Below are 17,933 nucleotides of genomic sequence, written 5' to 3' on the forward strand. Positions count from 1 at the left end.
AAGCAGAGGCTACTAAGATGAGCGGCCACCATTAAAGACTTCCCATGAGCTTCCAACAGCTTCCCATGAGCACGGGACAAACTACATTGCACCAGATTTTACTCCTGTTTTTAACCTTTACAGGAACTGGGATATCGCCAAGGGTTCTGGGGACTGAGCAGCTTGAGATTTCAGGAGGACAGAATCCCAGGGACTGGGAATCAGGACTCCTGGGTTCTATTCTCATCTCTGCTACCAAATTCCCACAGCGAGAGGCACTTCACCTCCTCATGCGTCAGTTTCCCCATCTGTAAAACGTGCAACTCGAGTGCTACGGGAGAGGAGCTGTTCGTTATCTGGCTCCTGCTGCTGCTCCTCCTGGTACCGACGGTTTGCCAAGGAAAAGGCGGAGAGGGAACGAGGCAGTGGCACAGATGACAAGAGTATCTCCAATATGCTGAGAGGGAAAGTGGAGATAAACAAGCCACAGCTGGCCAAACAAAATGTAAATACCCACAAGTTCGCCGAGAGAGGCTGGCAGGAGTGATTTACTCCTCCGCTTAGGCTGAGATTTTATGCTAAAAGCGCTCTCTGGAACGAGAGGCAAATCAAAAGCCAGCAGCCTCACGAGCCCGACTTTTGTGGCTGGAGTCATGCTCCATGTCTAATGGGGAAGCAGCTCATCTGGAGCAGCATTTCGCCAGGAGCAATGAGGGTAATTAACAGCCCACTTTCCTCCAAAGCTAAAAGTTCATCTCATAATTTGTGTGGCTTCCCCCACAGCCCCCGCTTTTGGAAGGTAAATGCCAGGGACAGTCAAAGGCCTCTTTCGCCTGATGCTTCCACGGGTTCAGAGCCTCCTTCAGGCACAGCAAGGAGACCCCAGTCAAAAGTATGCAACCCTGCAGAGCAAAGGCATCACATCCGAAGATCTCATAGCACGTGGTGCTACCTAGGGTCACCACGGCCTTGCTGTGAATACCAGAGGGGAGGAGAAGACTCCCTTTTTAAAAGGGATGGTCCCTGCCCTCAGACTGCAGTGGTCAAGCACCTCTCTGCTGCAAACCCTTGAACACTGGCCAGTTGGAGAAGACAACCTCTCTCCTCTGAGGTTGGAGACAGCAGAGTTTTCAGGATGTGGCTGGGCTGTTGTGCTAGAGGACTCCACACGTACAATGGAAGTGGACAAGCGTTCAGGTTTCCAAGGCTAAGAAGCCCTGACCCACACTCACTCCTGCAGCTGAAAGAGAGCTGGGGGCATTCTGCTTGGCATCCTTCAACTGCTGTGCTGAGGAAGCACTTCATGGCCTGCACCAGACCCACCAGCTGGCACTAAAGAGTTTCATTAAGATTCTAAGTTTCCTGCTGGTGGCCATTAAAAAAAAAGGAACAACATTTGTGTTAAGGGCAGATGGGGGAAGGGTGGAGAATCTAAATTCAGACCATATGCTAGTCTCCATCATCCTCTGATACCGGCTAAACCCTCAGAAGCTCTTTACCTCAGTTAGACGTCAAGGCAGAGGGGACATCTCAGACAATGGTAACTGGGAGAGACTGCCACCAACTCCTCACCCACTGCTGAACACGGACAGGGCTTGTGCGGACACCACAGAGTTCCGAGGCCTAAAGCAGGATAAAGGGAGCTGGCTTACAGCCCCCCACAGGCTCTGTGTTAGATGCAAGCTATCAGCCACTTGCAAACTAGCTTTCCTTTGAACAGACTGGAGGGAAGTCATATCCATGCCCAAGCCTTGTTGGCTTGAATCAAATTGCAGCTTAAAACCGGGACTAAGCCTGCCTGGGACCTTTGGATCCCAGATGCTGTCTGCTCCTGCAGGCACATTGATCTGCTTGATGCCATCTCACAGGTGTGTCTAAGCCAGGGCTGCAGGAAGCGACCTGCGCAATGAAACTCTCTCTTTCAGAGAGATGCTCTGGTCTTTCGACCAACAGGGGTTGCTAAGGAGAGCTCAAAGATCCAAGTGCAATTTCCCTCTTCCCCGCCTCTTCAAGCGTTAACGCTGCATGGCTGCTCCGGAAATGGTCGTGCTTGTAAATTAGTGGAGCTGGTGTCATACACAGGCTACAGCCACTAGAGGGTGCCATCATCCCACACTTGAGCAGGGTCTGCCATCACAGCCAGCAGAGGGGCGGTGGTATAAACAAACACACATTGAGTATTCTCCTATAACTGGGACGTGTTGCTGTAGCCATGATGTCGAACACATGATGGTGGCTCAATCCAGATCCACCACAGCAGGCTGGGCCCTCTGCCACTCCATTGCAAGGCAGCTGTCATATAGCCAGCATAATACCCTTCACGCACATAGGCAGCCACCAGTGTGGAAGCGTGGCTGGCAGAAGGCCCCAGCTGAAGGACACTCAAAGGGAGCGGGGACGCAGGCAATGGGTACCCCTGCCTGCAATGCTCTACAGCGCAGCGTTGGTGCTTCAGAGAAGCAGCAGCATAAACGTGAAGACAGGACCCTCACAGTGCTGATCCCAGCACTGCTGCTGGCTCACTGTGCCACCTTGGGCACGTCCCGTCCCCTGCCTGTGCCTTAGTTTACCTCTCTGTGGAACAGGGATAATACCCACCTCACATGATTGTTAGGACTCATTTCTTCGTTGAAGAGGAAAAGCACTTTATAAATGGCAAATATTTTTGTCCTCTGCCTTGCAGTCCTTCCCCCAACGCAGGAAATAAAGCAGACACAGCCATTGGCACTTCATTGGCCCATTAAGGCAGGGACTGTGTTATCAGTTTGGCTCAGCAACCCTACAGCACACATTTACAGCACCATATAAAAGCAATCAGACATCTGAGTGGCATGGAAAAAAGCTCCCTTTGCAGACAGACAACCCCTTGTGAGCTCACTAGGTATATTACCAACTCTCGTCAATTTCATTTTAAATCAGTGCTGGGAGAGCATTTTAAGTAGCATCCTGGTAGCAGAACCACATGCAGGATGAGAGAATTGTGCTGGACTGCGAGGTTTTGGGCAGGGAGTAGCAGAGGTATAGAAAGTCTTTACAAAATCTAATGGTCTCTTCTCCCAGACATTTTTTTCCCCTCCTCGCTATAATTTGTGCAATTTGGGGCATTCCTAAGGAAAAATAATTGCTCCTCCGAAGTATTTGTATGTTCCAGGGCTAAGAGGCAAGAAAGCCAGAGACAGCAACAGCATCCAGAGGAGAATAAATGGCACACACCAATCCCCATCAATTTGAACCCTGCCACCACATAGATCTCAAGGCCTATCTACACTTGAAAATTAAGCCGGATTAAGGTAGGGTGTAAAGCGCAATAACTCCCTGTGTATAGCTCCCTATGTGGGCATTTTTTATACCAATGTGAGAGCATCCAGACGTGGAGTTAATCAGAACAGTGAATCAGGAACAATTCCATGCATAGATAAGCCCTTAGTCTAGGGCCTAGTCTACACATCCAAGTTGGACCACTAATTGTACTGGTATAGTTAAAGGAGTACAGCCCCACGAGTGCGGTTGCATTTATAGTAAGAGACAGTCATACTGGTGCAAGCTATACCAGTATAAGAACCTTCACAGGACTCGGGAAGGGGAATAAGTGACACTGATATAAGGCACCTTTCCGCCGGTATAACTGCACCCACACTAGGGGCTGTCCTGGTAAACCTGTATCCGTTAAAAAAATAAAATCACACCCCTAAGAGACCTGGTAAGACCAGTACACAAATTGTGTAGAGCAGGCTCTCCCACTGGAAAAGGCAGTCCCAATCCTGCAAGTTCTCTTGACATCTTTGGGAGGTGAAGGTACTCAGACTTTCACAGCTGGTGCTCAACACTTCAAAGGCCCTACCTTTGAAAGTGACGACTGCTCTGGGGGTAGTTCTGGGCCCCAGGAGCCGCCACAGACAATAAATGGCAGGATTGGCGTTGAAAAGCTCTTTGTTCTGTGTTAGTACAGTGCCTGACACAACAGGTCCCGGCCTCTAGGCACTACTGCAACAAACAACAACGATAATGCACATGGTATTTTATTGCAGTGATCTTTCTAAGTATAAACTGTTTACTGAAGCTTAAAGCCCTTCATGATTTTGGCCCCTACAAATGAAAACAAAAAACCTCAAATACACATTGGCAAGAAAAAGGGAGCTAATTATCCTCTGTCACTCAAGTCAAGAGGTCCCGTTTCACACTGCGCAGGAACTGTGCACTGGATATGACTCAGATGTCAAGCTACACGTCACAAAAGAAGAGGACCCCACAGCGAGAGAAAGGAAGTGTGAACAATGGTTTTGATAAATGCTTAATCTTTGGTAAGGGAGTCAGGTTTGAAACGCCAGTACTCGGGCACAGGAATCGGAACAGCTGTCAATACAAATGCTGCAATGCATGATCGCCCCTCCTTGGCATCACTTGCCACTTTGGATATTAAGGATCGTAGGAGGGAAGATGTCGATGTTCCCCTAAATTACTGTGGGGAAACAAGGAAGCAAGCCCCATAAGGCCAGCTGAGGGGGAATAAACGTTTTCAGATGCCTGACAACTAGGACAGCACCCTCCCAGGGTGGCAGGAGAGCACAGTTTGGGGACTGAAATACAGTTTCACCTACCGGAGACAGGAGCTGCCCTAGCTCTTTTGCTGGCAAGGGCAGAAAACATTTTTGGGGGCTCCTGAGTGACAGAGGGGAAAAAAGGTGGCCAATCAGAGCTGAACAGCGCAGCAGGGCAACCCCCCCACAAAAGTTGGTGCCTAGGTAACCGTTCTTGTCACCCACCCCTAGAACTGGCCCTGACCTTGGCAGGAGGTGGGGGGCAGAGGACACTTGAAACCTGTCATTACTAAACAGTGTAATTTACAATGCTGGCCTTCCTTTTATGTGGTGTGCCCCCTGGTGGCAATATAATGTAACCAATGTTTTTGGCAGGAATATCTAAATTGTTTTGTGGACTGGAGACTGAAATCAAAGCGGCTGACAGCTGGGCTTCTGCCACATGTGTTCACAGCCTGATTCCACCTGTCCATGTCGCTCCCTCGTTCTCAGGCACTTCACTTTTGTTACACAGGTGGGAGAGGAAATGGAATGGATTTACCCTTCCTGTCAGAGGACATACATATCCAGGCGAGAGGGGCTGATCGATCGCGCCCGGTGACTCTACCCTCAGGCAAAGAAACGTCCCAAGGCGTCACAACATGCGAGTTGCAGCCATAGTGAGGAAGTCTTCATAGCTGAGCCGCACGCTGCCTACCCTGCCAGTATCCTTCTCTTGGAAAGCTTCGGTCGTGCTCTGGAGCTGGGTGCAGAGCTGAATGAAGCTATCCAGCTGGATGGTGGAGTTGGAAGCCCTCTGAGAGTAACGGGACAGCAGCAGCTGGGTGAACTGGGGGCTCAGGTTGTATCCCATCTGGGACAGAGCTGGGAGTAAAGAAACAAAGATTGAATAAATCCCTTGGGCGAAAGACCCCTTCCCCTGGGGAGATCAGTCCATCTTCCTCTCTCAGAGTATGCAGAGGCATTTCCCCGCTCTGATGCCAGAGTGCTATGTAAAAGCACAGCTGATCACAACCCAGGATGGAGCTGTAGGAACATAAATTGAGGTGCAAGTTCCTGATACTCCCCTTGCCTCCCATAGACAGTTAAATCTTAGCAGTTCATCAGATAAAGTAGGCCTTTAGCTATGTGCGATCCAGGCAGAGCTGAGTTATTTTGGGGAGGCGGAAGGGGGCAGAGTGTCTCCTGGAAAAAGAGAAGCTAGTTTGCTCTGACACCTACAGCCTTCGGACCAACGCACACACCCTACAGGTCAGAGTCACGGCAAAAGGTGACTGGCCGCACAGCATCAGCACACAGCCTCTGTAGCCACGACTTTAGAGTGGGAGCCTCTCCACGTATCAGAGGCAGGAGCACAGGGATCTGCTGTAACAACCCCATGCTTGGAAAGCAGGAGAAGCGTTAGCCACAGAAGGTTTAACTGCACCACTTCCATGGAGCCCGCTTAAAGCTCAACGAGCACAGTGCATTCATAACACAGCGGTTCCACGAGTTTAGAATGTAGCTGTTACACTGCAGGAGGGGATAGATGTAATTATTTAAAGTGGGAGGCAACCAAGCCAGCACCGAACTGTTGATTCGTCCACCTTTGCCTTGAACTGACGCCATTGAAGCAGTTGTCATGCAGGTTTGGGGAGAGCCCCCAGACCAGACACCATATGGTTTCAGAGAGCAACTAGTAGGGACAGGAACCACAACGGGTACTGTGCTGTCATGCCTGAGGACGCTGCCACCTGCTTGCTCTCTACAATCTGCCACATCCCCTCTCGTCTCACCTTGCTGCAGCTCGCTGAAGCTGATGGAGCCTGACCGGTCTCTGTCATACTGCTGAAAGAGGTTCTTCCACTGCTGGATGAAGCGCCACAAGGCCGAGAACGCAAAGATATCGATCCGTCCCGACTTCGTTTTATCGAACATGTCTGCCGAGGAACCAACAGCAAGAGCAGGGCCATGAAGGGTGATCCAAAAACAGTGCCATGCACGTCTACAGCGCCTCCCATCAGAATCTCTCAAAGAGCTTTGCAAACATGCTACATCCCAGGGAAGTGTGTCATTCCGCACTGTTCAGATGGTGTTTGGCAACTTGCCTACACTACGGGGCTTAATCGACTTAAGTTACGCAACTCCAGCTATGTGGCTTAGGTCAACCTTTTGCGGTGTCTACACCACACTGGGTCAACAGAAGAAATTCTCCTGTCGACTTACCTTATACCTTCTCATTTTGGTGCAGTACCAGAGTCGACAGGAGAGTGATCTGTGGTCAATTTAGCAGGTCTTCACTAGACCCACTAAATCGATCCCTGGTAAGTGCAGACATGCCCTTAGATACAGAACCCAGGTATTCCAACTCCTAGTCCCCTGCTCTAGCCATGAGACCGGAGGCCACTTCAGAAAGCTCTCCCCCTTAGGAGCTGTGGAGCAAACCTAAACACAGGAACAGAATTCATAATGGGAAAGTACTATGCTGATCAAAATGTTGGCATTTATGTCACAGGGGCCTTCAGGCAATGGCATCAAAACCTTCACCCTCAGGGTATTGCAGCAAGCGTGGAACCTGTTAGAAATTCAGTTTGCCATAGCAAGTGGTTTGGATTTTTCTGTCTATCCATTGCCCTCCTTAACAGTCAAACCGTCCTTAGAAAGATGAGCTAGACACACCGGGAAGTAGGCTGGGACTATCCTCGGCTGTCATGCAGCACTGAACTTGTATAAGTGCTAAACAATCAGCTAGCCAAGGGCATGACAAAAACCTGCTGGGGAAGTTCCAGCTTCCAAGACAGCACAAGTTGTTGCACTGTGAGCTTCGGCTCCAGCATCTTATTCCTCCTCTGCTCTTCCAGCCACTACCAAGTGGGGCAGGAAGGTTTGCCCAGTCCCTCACAGCCGTCATCCCTAATCTGAAGCAATCAGCCAGCCTGCCATTCACATCCCTTTTGCGAAGTAAATGCTTTGCCAAGGGGGAAATACATGGCTGCTGTACACTTGACCTAGGATTCACCCTATTAGATCCAAATTCAATGCACAAAGAGCTGGATTTTTTCCAATATTACAAAACAACCCCTGCAGAGTTCAGCCCAATACGCAATGTCTGTTCTAATACAGATTGCAGCTCATAAGCAGTTTAAAAGGGAAAAAACATCTGGACTCACTTATCATCATGAGGCAGGTCTCATCATTAAATGCAGACCAGTTGGAGTTGACCAGGGCCTGCTTGAGTTCTTTGATGGAGATGTAGCCACTGCGATCAGCATCCACTGTCTGGAACCAAGAAAAGGCCTCCAGGTCCACACCGGGTGGCATGTTACCTGTCAGGAGGAACAGGATAAAGGCTCACACAATCCACTAGAGAAATGAGAGTTTGCTAGTCACAAAGCAAAGCAGCCTTTGTTAGGACCTAGCTAGATCCTCTTCACCACTAACAGCTGGGAGTCAGCACAGGAACCCTGCAAAACACCAGACAGCAAGTGCCGAGGGACTGGTTACAGCTAATCAGCCACAAGGAGAGGCTGAGTCAGCTTTTCCAGTCTAAATATGTTTTTATGGCTATGTGATCTAGCCTGCGGAAGCAGGTTCATAATGGCCGGAACCTGGCGCACACAAGGTCTTGTAAAAGTAGAGAGAAGCAAATTAGACCTCCTCAGATGGTTTGTAAGTGGAGTGCAAACAAGTGGAAGCTGGGTCCTTTCGGCAGACTAAACGCAACCAGTTCAGGGGAGACAGGTGTGCGACTATAAAGTTTTATTTCTACCATTTGGGGTTGCAGCTTCTTCAGCATTTTTCCTCCATGTTGGAGCCTTAAATAATGAACGGGAACGTTTTTCTGAACAGCAGTTTAATTGAAATGAACGATTCAGTTAAATGCCACAGATCCCATTCTTCTGGGTAAGGCATATTGTTCAAGTGGGCCCCAGACATATTCCCCAGACCTTTGAATGACAGTTAGCACACGTCTAGGCCTTGTCGTCTAGAAAGGTTCTTTACAAATAATAAAGAACAAGCCCTGGGAGTTTAGTCATTACCCTCATTTTAAAGGTGGGGAAACTGAGGTACATAGTGGTGAAAGGCTATTCCCTTGGCCACAGTGGATGCCAGGATCTGAGCTGGTATTTGGAGTCAGGAGTCTCTGGATCTCTGTCCTGTGCTCAGATCATAACGCTCAGCTAAAGGAAAGTGCCATGTCAGTGCAGGAGCCAATATCTTAACTTAAAAACGGCCTCGAGTGTTTGCTTAAAGACAATAGCACTGCAGCTAGCACTTGGGAATCCTGGCATCAGATTCAGCCAAGCAAACGGCCACCTGGCCAAAGGGAAAGGAATAGCCATCTTGGAAACCTCTCTAGAACCCAAAGGACGGCAGCTTGCTAGTTACGACTGCACCAAAGGCAGGGCTCTTCCCCGTGCATCCCACATGCACATGGCCTTCCTCCAGCACTGAGGGCAGCCAATTAGCAGGTGTCATGAGAAGCTCCATAAGCAAGTTTGTGCAAAGGAACCAGCAATGGAGAACATGTGCAGGGAGGCAGGATCATTCCATCACACATTTTTCTACTCACCAGCAGGAGCTCCGGCTCCATAGGGTCCTGGCTGAGGGGCACCATAGGGATTGGTAGATGGCTGCCCATAAGGCCCTCCTGGGGCTGGGCCTCCTGCATAAGGTCCCCCAGGAGCTCCAGATGGTGCTCCCCCTGGGGTGGGCTGCCCATAAGCCCCTCCGCCAGTTGGTGGTCCATAGGGGCCTCCAGGTGCTGGGCCGCCATAGGAACCACCAGGAGGCAGCCCACCTCCATACTGGCCTCCGGAATAGTAACTGCCCTGCGGGGCGCCTGGGGCTGGCCCTGCTGATCCGGGGTAACCCTGTGGGAGGAGAAGAGGGGAAATAAAGAACACGTTGACAGCCCATAGAGAGCAAAACACACTAGAAAGCACAAAGCTGCTGCAGGGGCCAACACCCCGGAGTCTGCAGCACAGCTGCACAACCAACCAGCAACCCTCCAGACTACTCGCAGTACCCCATCCTCGTGGCTACACAGTGTGCCAGTCATTCTGGATGACCAGAGTTTATAACTAAAACCCTCCAAGACGGACTCCCCTACCCAGCTTCAGCTTAGCCCAAAGGGAAGTTTTTGAAACAAACCCTGTTCAGCAGGGTAGGGAGGGAGCGAGAGCGCTTGGCAAACACCAAGCAATCAGTTAAGCCAGCAGAAGGGACTCTGAAGAGCCAGGGTACGGTAATTTAGGGTTAAATTGGACGCTCCCACTGGGCATTATTTTAAGGCATTTGGGGAGTGTAAAGCATAGACTGAACCAGCCCAGCAGCTGTTCCTGCCCTGGCTTTACACCCAGAAATGCCAGATTTAATGTTCTGCACTGGCATGAAGTTCTCTGTAACAAACCGTAGCTGCTTGTCTCACTCAGAACAGGGCACTGCACTCCTGGGAACCTAGCTACCCATGAGTCCTGCCATCCTAGGATCCCGGCACAACCCAGCAACAGGTAGCTACGAGGACTGTAAATCGGCCTTCTCAGAGCCTCATCTGACAAATACTCCGTACGACACCAACAGGGATGCAGTAGCATTAAGAACATCGCACAGTGGGTCACACTAGAACACTGCCGGAGGCCAGTTAGTAAGAGTACTGCACAGCGTGAGAGAGTTTACCTTTGGATTTTCAGAAGCTCCTAAAACAGCGAGATGCCATGCTCCCACTGGTGTTCCCAACACCCTTCAGAGCCTTTGCAAATCCCAGCTTTCATGTTTGTGACAGTTGGTGGCCTGACAGCCATGGCCACCGAACCCACAGAACTGGTACAGCAAGCCTAACACACCCTTTTCTTCCACCAGCGGGCTGTAGCTGGGACCTGCAGGAGTCTCCTCTCGGGAGGAGAGCTGAATTTAGTCTCCAGGGTCTAATTCAGTCTTTGGTTTCTCTGCCACCTGGGGAGCCCATCAGGGCTGTTTTTGTGATGCAGCCACCTCCCCATCAGGCACTGGGCAGAGACCACAACAGAAGGGTTTGTGCCTGTCATCCTATCTGAGAAAGTCACAGAACAAATGCCCTCGCAGTTATGTAAACAGCAAGGACCCTGCACCTTCATGGGAAAGGTGAATCCTTTTAAAGCAGCCAAAAGTAAACCCCCTTCCTTTCAGCAATGAGTCTTCACTGCAGAGTTAAACCAGACTCTTACCCAGTTTTGTCCACACACAAAAACCCTTGACCCGGGCTTGGGGGTCCTTTGAATGTGGACTAGCTTACCTGGCTGGGGGCATAGGTTAGAGCCCAGGTTCTGCTTTAACTCAGGCTGTAACCCACCCTCTACAGTTCTCCAATGCCTTCCCAGAATTCCCTCAGGGCCATCTTTTCCTGCCCTTCTACCTACTTCCTCCTGCATCAGAAGCCACCTATGAATCTTTAAATACACCAGTTCAACATTTAAACGCCACATCCACCACACCCTGCTACATTTCTACGTGGCACTTGGAGAAGTGCGATCCTGGAGAGCCTCATCTCAATGCGCTATTAGCTGGCCACAGGCCCACATCGCTGTGCTGACAAACAACATAGACTATTGCCCCTGGAAGTCCGAGCTCTTCACCTGAGTTAGAGCTTTGCCAGTGTGAATGCAGCTACGTGGGTACGACCCGAGTGTGGATGCTCACAGCCAGGCTAGTCTCCAGTGAAGACATACCCGTAAGTCAAGCACAGTCGCCTGACTCCCAGTTCAGAGCATTATTCCTCAGATTGCACTGCCTCCCCAATGAATGGCAGCTGAGACAACGGAAGGATACAAACCCTAGGCAGCCTGAGGTGGGTGCGTTCAGCCTATTCCCAAGAGAAGCAACCCCAGCCAATAAGGGAAGAGGAACAAGACACAACAGAGCCAAGCTTTATCCCCACCCCACCCACATCCTTGTGAATTCACTGGTTAGGGCTGTAAACTGCTGACATCAGAAAAGGCAACTCACAACTGAGATGACAGGAAACTTTGTACACTTTAGCGTTACACAGTTTCATGTCTTCTGAAAATCGTGGAAGGAGCCTGCTTTCAGAGGGCAGGTGGTCAGTTACTCTCTGAAAGGTGGGTCCCTTTAAAGTGTCTCAACCTGAGCCCCACAAAATTGAAGCAGCGAAAATCACTAGTTGCTTTTGAAAATCTTGCCCTTTTACACTCTGTTCCCTCCTGCTACTGCACCAAGCACCAACTAGGTGCTGTTGTCCATGCCAAAGGTAGTTGCATTTTAGTGGCTCTGCTGGAGTGTGTAAAGCCCTTGGGATCTTTTGGGGACAAACAGCAATTGAGAATTTCAGTGGAAGGCACCAGGGCTGCCAGCTGTCGCACCATTTACACTGAGAGGGACCTTTAACGGGGAAGCCCAATCAGTTTGGGGGCCTGTGAAACAACATTGTAGTGCTGTGTTGTGTCATTCTGATAGGGGACTGTCCAGGGCCACTTGGGGGCCTGTTGGGGTCCGGGACAGATCCAGTTGGGGGAGAGGCAGGGGAGCAGACATGTTAAACAGTGCTGACATCTGAATCATACCCCCTCCACCCGCCTCCCCAAGCGCCTTGGTGCCAACACACCCTGTGATGTCACCCCAGAGCCACCCGATCAGTCCCCACTCTGCCTCTGCTGATGGCACCCCCTTGACACCAGCCTGGAGCCACCCGGCCACCTGGGTGACACCCTGCCATTGGGGCACCACTGTACCCCAGGCTGCCACCCCCCCTCCCCAGCACCAGCCCCCCCTTCTGCCTAGGCATCCACGACTGGCCCAATGCCACAGCCACCCCCCAGAACCACCCCACATGCCATCAGCACCCCACAGCCCCACCAATGGCACCTCTACCACCACCCCGCTCCTGCACTGCCCCCAGCCCCCTTCCACACGACCCCACCCACACCGCCCCACCCCCCTCCTGCACCGCCCCCAGCCCCACCCCCCTTCCACACTGCTCCTCCTGCACTGCCCCCAGCCCCACCCCCTTCCACACTGCCCCACTCCTGCACTGCCCCCAGCCCCACTGCCCCACCCCCACTCCACACGGCTCCTCCTGAACTGTCCCACCCCCTTCCACACTGCCCCACTCCTGCACTGCCCCCAGCCCCACTACCCCCAGCCCCCTTCCACACCACCCACCCGCACCGCCCCCAGCCCCACCACCCCTCCTGCACCGCCCCCAGCCCCCTTCCACACCGCCCCACTCCTGCACCGCCCCTTCCACACCCCCCCCCGCACTCTCCCCAGCCCCACCCCCAGCTCTCCCAGAGGCCCCCGCGGCAGGGGGGGCTCGCAGGGGCCGGGCGGCCGGAAGCTCCCCCACCCCCAGGGCCGGGCCTAGCGGCAGAGCCCCCGACGTTGGCCAGACCGCCCCGCGCGCGCTCACCTGCCCGTACGGGTAGCCGGCCATGGCGCTTTGTGACCGGCGGAGCTCGCCGCCTCTGCCCCGCCCGCGCTGTGAGCGCAGCTTCCCGCCCCGCCCCGCCCCGCCCCGCGGCTTCGCTGATTGGTTGCAATCTCTTAGGCGAGCGTTGACTGGCTTCTACTGGATCTCAGTCAGGTAGCTCCGCCCAGAGGGCGATCATGTGACGGGGGCGTGGGAGGGGCTCTTAAAGGGCCAGCAGAGAGTGCGCCCTTAGGCCTAGAGAGAGAGAGAGAGGCTCCCCTCCCCACCGCTGAGCTGCCTGCCCCCTCTAACCCCGCCCCCTCCCCTGTGCCCCGCCCCCTGTCTCTGGCCCCATGGCCCCGCCCCTGGGCCCCGCCCCCTGTCTCTGGCCCCATGGCCCCGCCCCTGTGCCCCGCCCCCTGTCTCTGGCCCCCCTGTCTCCACCCCCTGCCCCTGTGCCCCGCCCCCTGTCTCTGGCCCCATGGCTCCGCCCCTGTGCCCCTCTGCCCCGTCCCCTGTCTCTGGCCCCATGGCCCTGCCCTTGTGCCCCTCTGCCCCATCCCCTGTCTCTGGCCCCCATGGCTCCGCCCTTGTGCTCCTGTGCCCTGTCCCCTGTCTCTGGCGCCATGGCCCTGCCCTTGTGCCCCTCTGTCCCGTCCCCTGTCTCTGGCGCCATGGCCCTGCCCTTGTGCCCCTCTGCCCCGTCCCCTGTCTCTGGCCCCCATGGCTCTGCCCCTGTGCCCCACCCCCTGTCTCTGGTGCCATGGCCCTGCCCCTGTGCCCCTCTGCCCTGTCCCCTGTCTCTGGCCCCATAGCCCTGCCCTTGTGCCCCCTGCCCCACCCCCTGTCTCTGGCGCCATGGCCCTGCCCCTGTGCCTCTCTGCCCTGTCCCCTGTCTCTGGCCCCATAGCCCTGCCCTTGTGCCCCCTGCCCAGCCCCCTGTCTCTGGCCCCATGGCCCTGCCCTTGTGCCCCTCTGTCCCGCCCCCTGTCTCTGGCCCCATGGCCCTGCCCTTCTGTCCCACCCCCTGTCTCTGGCCCCATGGTCCTGCCTCTGGGTGCCCCTCTGCCCCGCCCCCTGTCTCTGGCGCCATGGCCCTGACCCTGTGCCTGTCTGCCCCGCCCTCTGTCTCCTCTTCCCCAACCCCTGTCCCTTAGTGTTTGCCCCACGCTCTGTCCTGCCTGGCCCAGGCCCTTGCCCCCAAACCCATGGGTTACTGCAGGGATCCTCCCTCCTCTCTGAGTTAATGGGGGCAAGGGGCCTAGTGCTGGGTCGGAAGGGTGGGGGGCAAGGATGGCTCAAGCTGGGAGGGCATCTCCATTCCGTGTGTTCCCTCCTCTCCAGTTTCCCCCCGCCTCACTCCGGGCTCTGCTGCTCTTACACCCTCACTCCCTCTGGCAGCAGCCGATCCCAGCTTCTCCTCCTCATTCTGGGACTGTCCTGCAGCTGGGCAGAGCTCCTTAGCGGGGTGCTAAATAATCCCAATCGCAGGCTGGGGAGAGGGCTAAGGCCCGAGAGCCAGTGTACTGCAGGGAACAAACCGTCCCGTTAGCCTCAAGCAGAGACTGGAGGATCTGAGGGATCATCTCCATTTCTAACAGCTGTGATTTTGAGGGTTGGCCTTAAAGCCATTTCCCCCCTCCAGCGGGGAAGGATGAGCGTCTTTCAGCAGGCTGGCAGCCCTCGGCAGATTGCGATAGATACTGTTTTGATGAAATAAGTTGCTGGCACTCACTCCTAGCTCAGTGATAGGGCAATACCCCACGGGCTGTCACTCACTGCTCTGAGATACCTAGAGAGATGCGTAAGCTTCCGCACTAACCCCCCTCCCTGTTCCAGCCATGCCCGCTGACTTATGCCAAAGGGCACCACTGCTTCCAAGCTGGTTGCTTAGAAATGATGAATGCCTATTAGAACTAGATCAAACCCAGAAGTCTACATTTGAGCTGGGGAGCTGAGCGCAGGCTGCAGCTTCAACTAAGGGAAACGCAAAGAGACCGTTATTTTGCAGCTCTGGCCTTCCCTATTTGAAGTGGTGCGAGGAGCCAATTTACGCGCTGTTTATCAAGCCCATTAGTGACACGAAGACACGGTCTCTCGGACACATAAGAAATGAGCAGTTGACATTTGGAAGGCAGCGGCTGAGAGAGACACGCTGGGTTCAATTTTAAATACTCTGCCTCAGGAAATTGCTCCTGTTCCTGCGAACGCGAGTGATGGGAATTCTGCTGGGCTCGAGGCTGCTCATTTACTCAAGCACATCAATTACTTAACCTTGTTTTTTTCACCCCACCTTATGGAACAGTAAATATGCAGGCTCTGAGCTCTTTCCACTGGGGACAGCAGTCTGGCTAATGGAGTTCCTAAGACCCACTCTTCCGATGTGCTTGTTACCTGTTTGTATTCTGGTTTAGCAGCTCAATGAATGCTGCTGGGCAGAAGTTTGGGCTATTCTGGGGGATGGATACTAACAAATGACAGCAAGGACCAACTGTAACCATGTATCCTTCATGAGGAGTTGGAGGAACTTCCCCTTACGGTCTTGCCCACACTATGGTTGCAAACTTATACACACAGCTGCTGCTGGGACCGGTTTGGCTCCCCCAGTCTTCCTGACCAGGGGGTCCTGGGACTCTTGTGTTCCCCATTGTTACTAGTTTATAAAACTATCCTCGACAACTCTGCTGGGGTTAGGTTATAGCCCGGTTCTTAGGGGAAAAGCCGTTGCTTCTTGAAACCATGGTATGTTGCTATATGAAACAGCATTTAGCTCTGTTGGTGAAATCAATGGCTGTTAGGAGCCTACGTACTTTTGAGGATCTGGGCCTGACTTCTTATTCATGACAGACAGAACAGCTGATGGATGGTACAAATGATTTTCTTACATCCTTAAGAGATGACAAATACTAAAAGGAAGGGAATATATCAGTACACAGGTTCCTGGTCCACATGCCAGATATTCCATTGAGAATACAAACTGTTGGGCTGTCTTCCAACCTTTTGAGCTCCATCCATTTTTAGTACATACTCTGGGGCTCGTTTCATCTATGGCTGGGGGAAGGACAAACCGGTAGAAGTTCAGCTGTTACTGTCCCAAGGGTGATAGACAAAAGTGCTCAAGATTTATATATATATTTGCTTAAAAAGATGCAGACAGAGCTTGGGCAGGAATGTTTTATTATTTTCTGTTTGTTTGCTCACCAGATTCAACTGCTTCAGGGAGGAAAGCAGCCCTCCCTTTTGCATACAGAGCCGAAAAGTGGTAACTGAATGCTCAGACGTTGTATTTTAATATTTGGAAACCGGTCTAGCACTTAGCAACCCAGGCTTGATGTGTAGGTTAGACACTTGTTTTTCCACCAAACAAAAATGAAAAGGCCAGCACGAATGCAGAGTGCTCTGCTTTATGTCTATGCAAAGATGCACACAGGCCTGCTGCAGATGCTGAAAAACGTCTTGGTGATCCAGCTTGCTTGGTCTTGTTTTTCCCTATAATGGCTCTACGCTGAGGGCCAAGATTTTGTGCAGGAGCTCTCTCTAATTCAAGAGCTACATTGGCACCAGAACAAGGAGATGGCTGACGGCACATGTGATGCTGGCATGTTACAAATGAAAGGAGCAGCAGAGCATGCGCTGCAACACACACGAAAGGCACGTGGGGACAGAGAGAGAGTTGTCTCAGTCGTGTGAACGGGGATATGTATTTCACAAACGATGGAGGTGGGATCTGGAATCTTGCCTGAAGTTCCCACCCCGTAACACCTGAGGCTGCTCAGAAGTGTGATAGTTAAAAATACCCTTCCTTCCCTCGCCTTGCCCCCTTTTTCGGCCCCAGTGCCCAAAGTGCTGGCGATGACCAGGTATTGAAAGACTAATCATTAAAAAGACAGAAGAAGCTAGAGAAGACACAGGAAGGTGTGGACTTGGCCAAGGCAATGATAAGCGGAGACACCATCATGAAATGGATTTTGGCTGACCACAGCTGGCAGTGTCCAATTCCCTTTACAAACACAAGAAGAGACGCTCACACACACACACACACACACAAATGCCGTCATGAGAGACTTAACTCCACTGGAAATTGAAAGAAAAAAATATTAACAGCAATAAAAACATCATTCACGACCAGTCGCGAGGGCTGAGCTTTGGTCATTCCCAATGGAGTCCTTTGTGAAAATGCCCTACAGGTCCGCTCAGCCTAAGGGTCCTTTCATGTTTTTGGGCTCGTACATAGGCTGCTCAAGGGGCATCATGCTGAAGCAATCTGAAGGGTTACAATGCCCGGTCTTTCCAGGCTGCCCTGTAGCTCCTGGTGGTCCAGGAACACCTGGGATGCCTTGCTGTCCCATAGGTCCAGGCGGACCCAACTTGCCATATCCTGGTGGCCCTTGTGGACCTGAAGAGGAGAAACAAGAAAGGGGAGGGAAGAGAGGAGCTGAGAAGGCTGTTTGTGCAAAGCCAAACCCAGATGCTTGACCGGCTGGTTCTTGCTCACGTGCTCAGGGTCTAACTGATCGCTATATGCGAGGTCAGGAAGGAATTTTCTCCAGGTCAGACTGGCAGTGACCTTGGGGGTTTATTTTTGCCCTCCTTTGCAGTATGTGGGTGTGGGTTACTGGCCAGGATTATCTGGGTCTATCTCACTTACTCATTTCCCTGCCATTGTGGGGGCCTCGGGCACCGGGGCACCTTGGTCCCTCCCATTCTCTGCCTGTGGCACATAACAGCTACGTCTCCTGTGGGCGGTGACACGTTGGTCTGATTTCAGTTGTTGGGTTCAGTGCTGGTGGCCTGTGAGATCCAGGTCAGACTAGAGGATCTGGTGATCCCTTCTGGCCCTAAACTCTATGACTCCGTTAAAGCTGACCCACCACAGTTCAGCGGGTTTGGATGGAAAGGCTTTGGTCTGAGACCCTCAATCTGTCTCACATTGTTGGGAGAAGCTGAACCAGGAGGAGATTTCACCCTGAAGCACCAGGCACCTATCGCCGTCTGGGTCCCTGAAGCAGGAAGGGCTAACGAGTTGACCTTAA

General features: G+C 52.7%; 2 protein-coding genes across 2 annotated transcripts in view; both read right to left on the minus strand.

The window, feature by feature from the left end:
* Positions 1-3,970: 3,970 nt before the first annotated feature.
* On the minus strand, positions 3,971-12,998 carry PEF1 (penta-EF-hand domain containing 1). Its single transcript, XM_074934697.1, has 5 exons — positions 12,901-12,998; positions 9,070-9,370; positions 7,667-7,822; positions 6,293-6,436; positions 3,971-5,381 (listed from the first exon to the last, which is right to left on the minus strand). The coding sequence occupies exons 1-5, from the start codon at positions 12,922-12,924 to the stop codon at positions 5,152-5,154; spliced, it is 855 nt and encodes a 284-aa protein (XP_074790798.1). The 5' UTR covers positions 12,925-12,998; the 3' UTR covers positions 3,971-5,151.
* A 3,068-nt stretch (positions 12,999-16,066) lies between these two features.
* COL16A1 (collagen type XVI alpha 1 chain) overlaps positions 16,067-17,933 on the minus strand; it is a 92,519-nt gene continuing 90,652 nt past the window's right edge. The window contains exon 72 of the mRNA XM_074934602.1: positions 16,067-17,296. Within this exon, the coding sequence (XP_074790703.1) occupies positions 17,094-17,296 (203 nt within the window). The 3' untranslated portion in view covers positions 16,067-17,093. The remainder of the gene's footprint in view (positions 17,297-17,933) is intronic.

The sequence above is a fragment of the Natator depressus genome, chromosome 19 (assembly GCF_965152275.1).
Source record: "Natator depressus isolate rNatDep1 chromosome 19, rNatDep2.hap1, whole genome shotgun sequence".
Lineage (NCBI taxonomy): Eukaryota > Metazoa > Chordata > Testudines > Cheloniidae > Natator > Natator depressus.

What these genes read in the sequence shown, in the direction of transcription:
- PEF1 (XM_074934697.1), bottom strand. Translation starts at nt 12,924, where the DNA reads ATGGCCGGCTACCCGTACGGGCAG. An exon ending in CCGGCTACCCGTACGGGCAG is followed by an intron (nt 9,371 to 12,900) that starts GTGAGCGCGCGC and finishes CTCCTCCCACAG; the next exon opens with GGTTACCCCGGATCAGCAGG. An exon ending in GACCTGCCTCATGATGATAA is followed by an intron (nt 6,437 to 7,666) that starts GTGAGTCCAGAT and finishes GTTCCTCGGCAG; the next exon opens with ACATGTTCGATAAAACGAAG.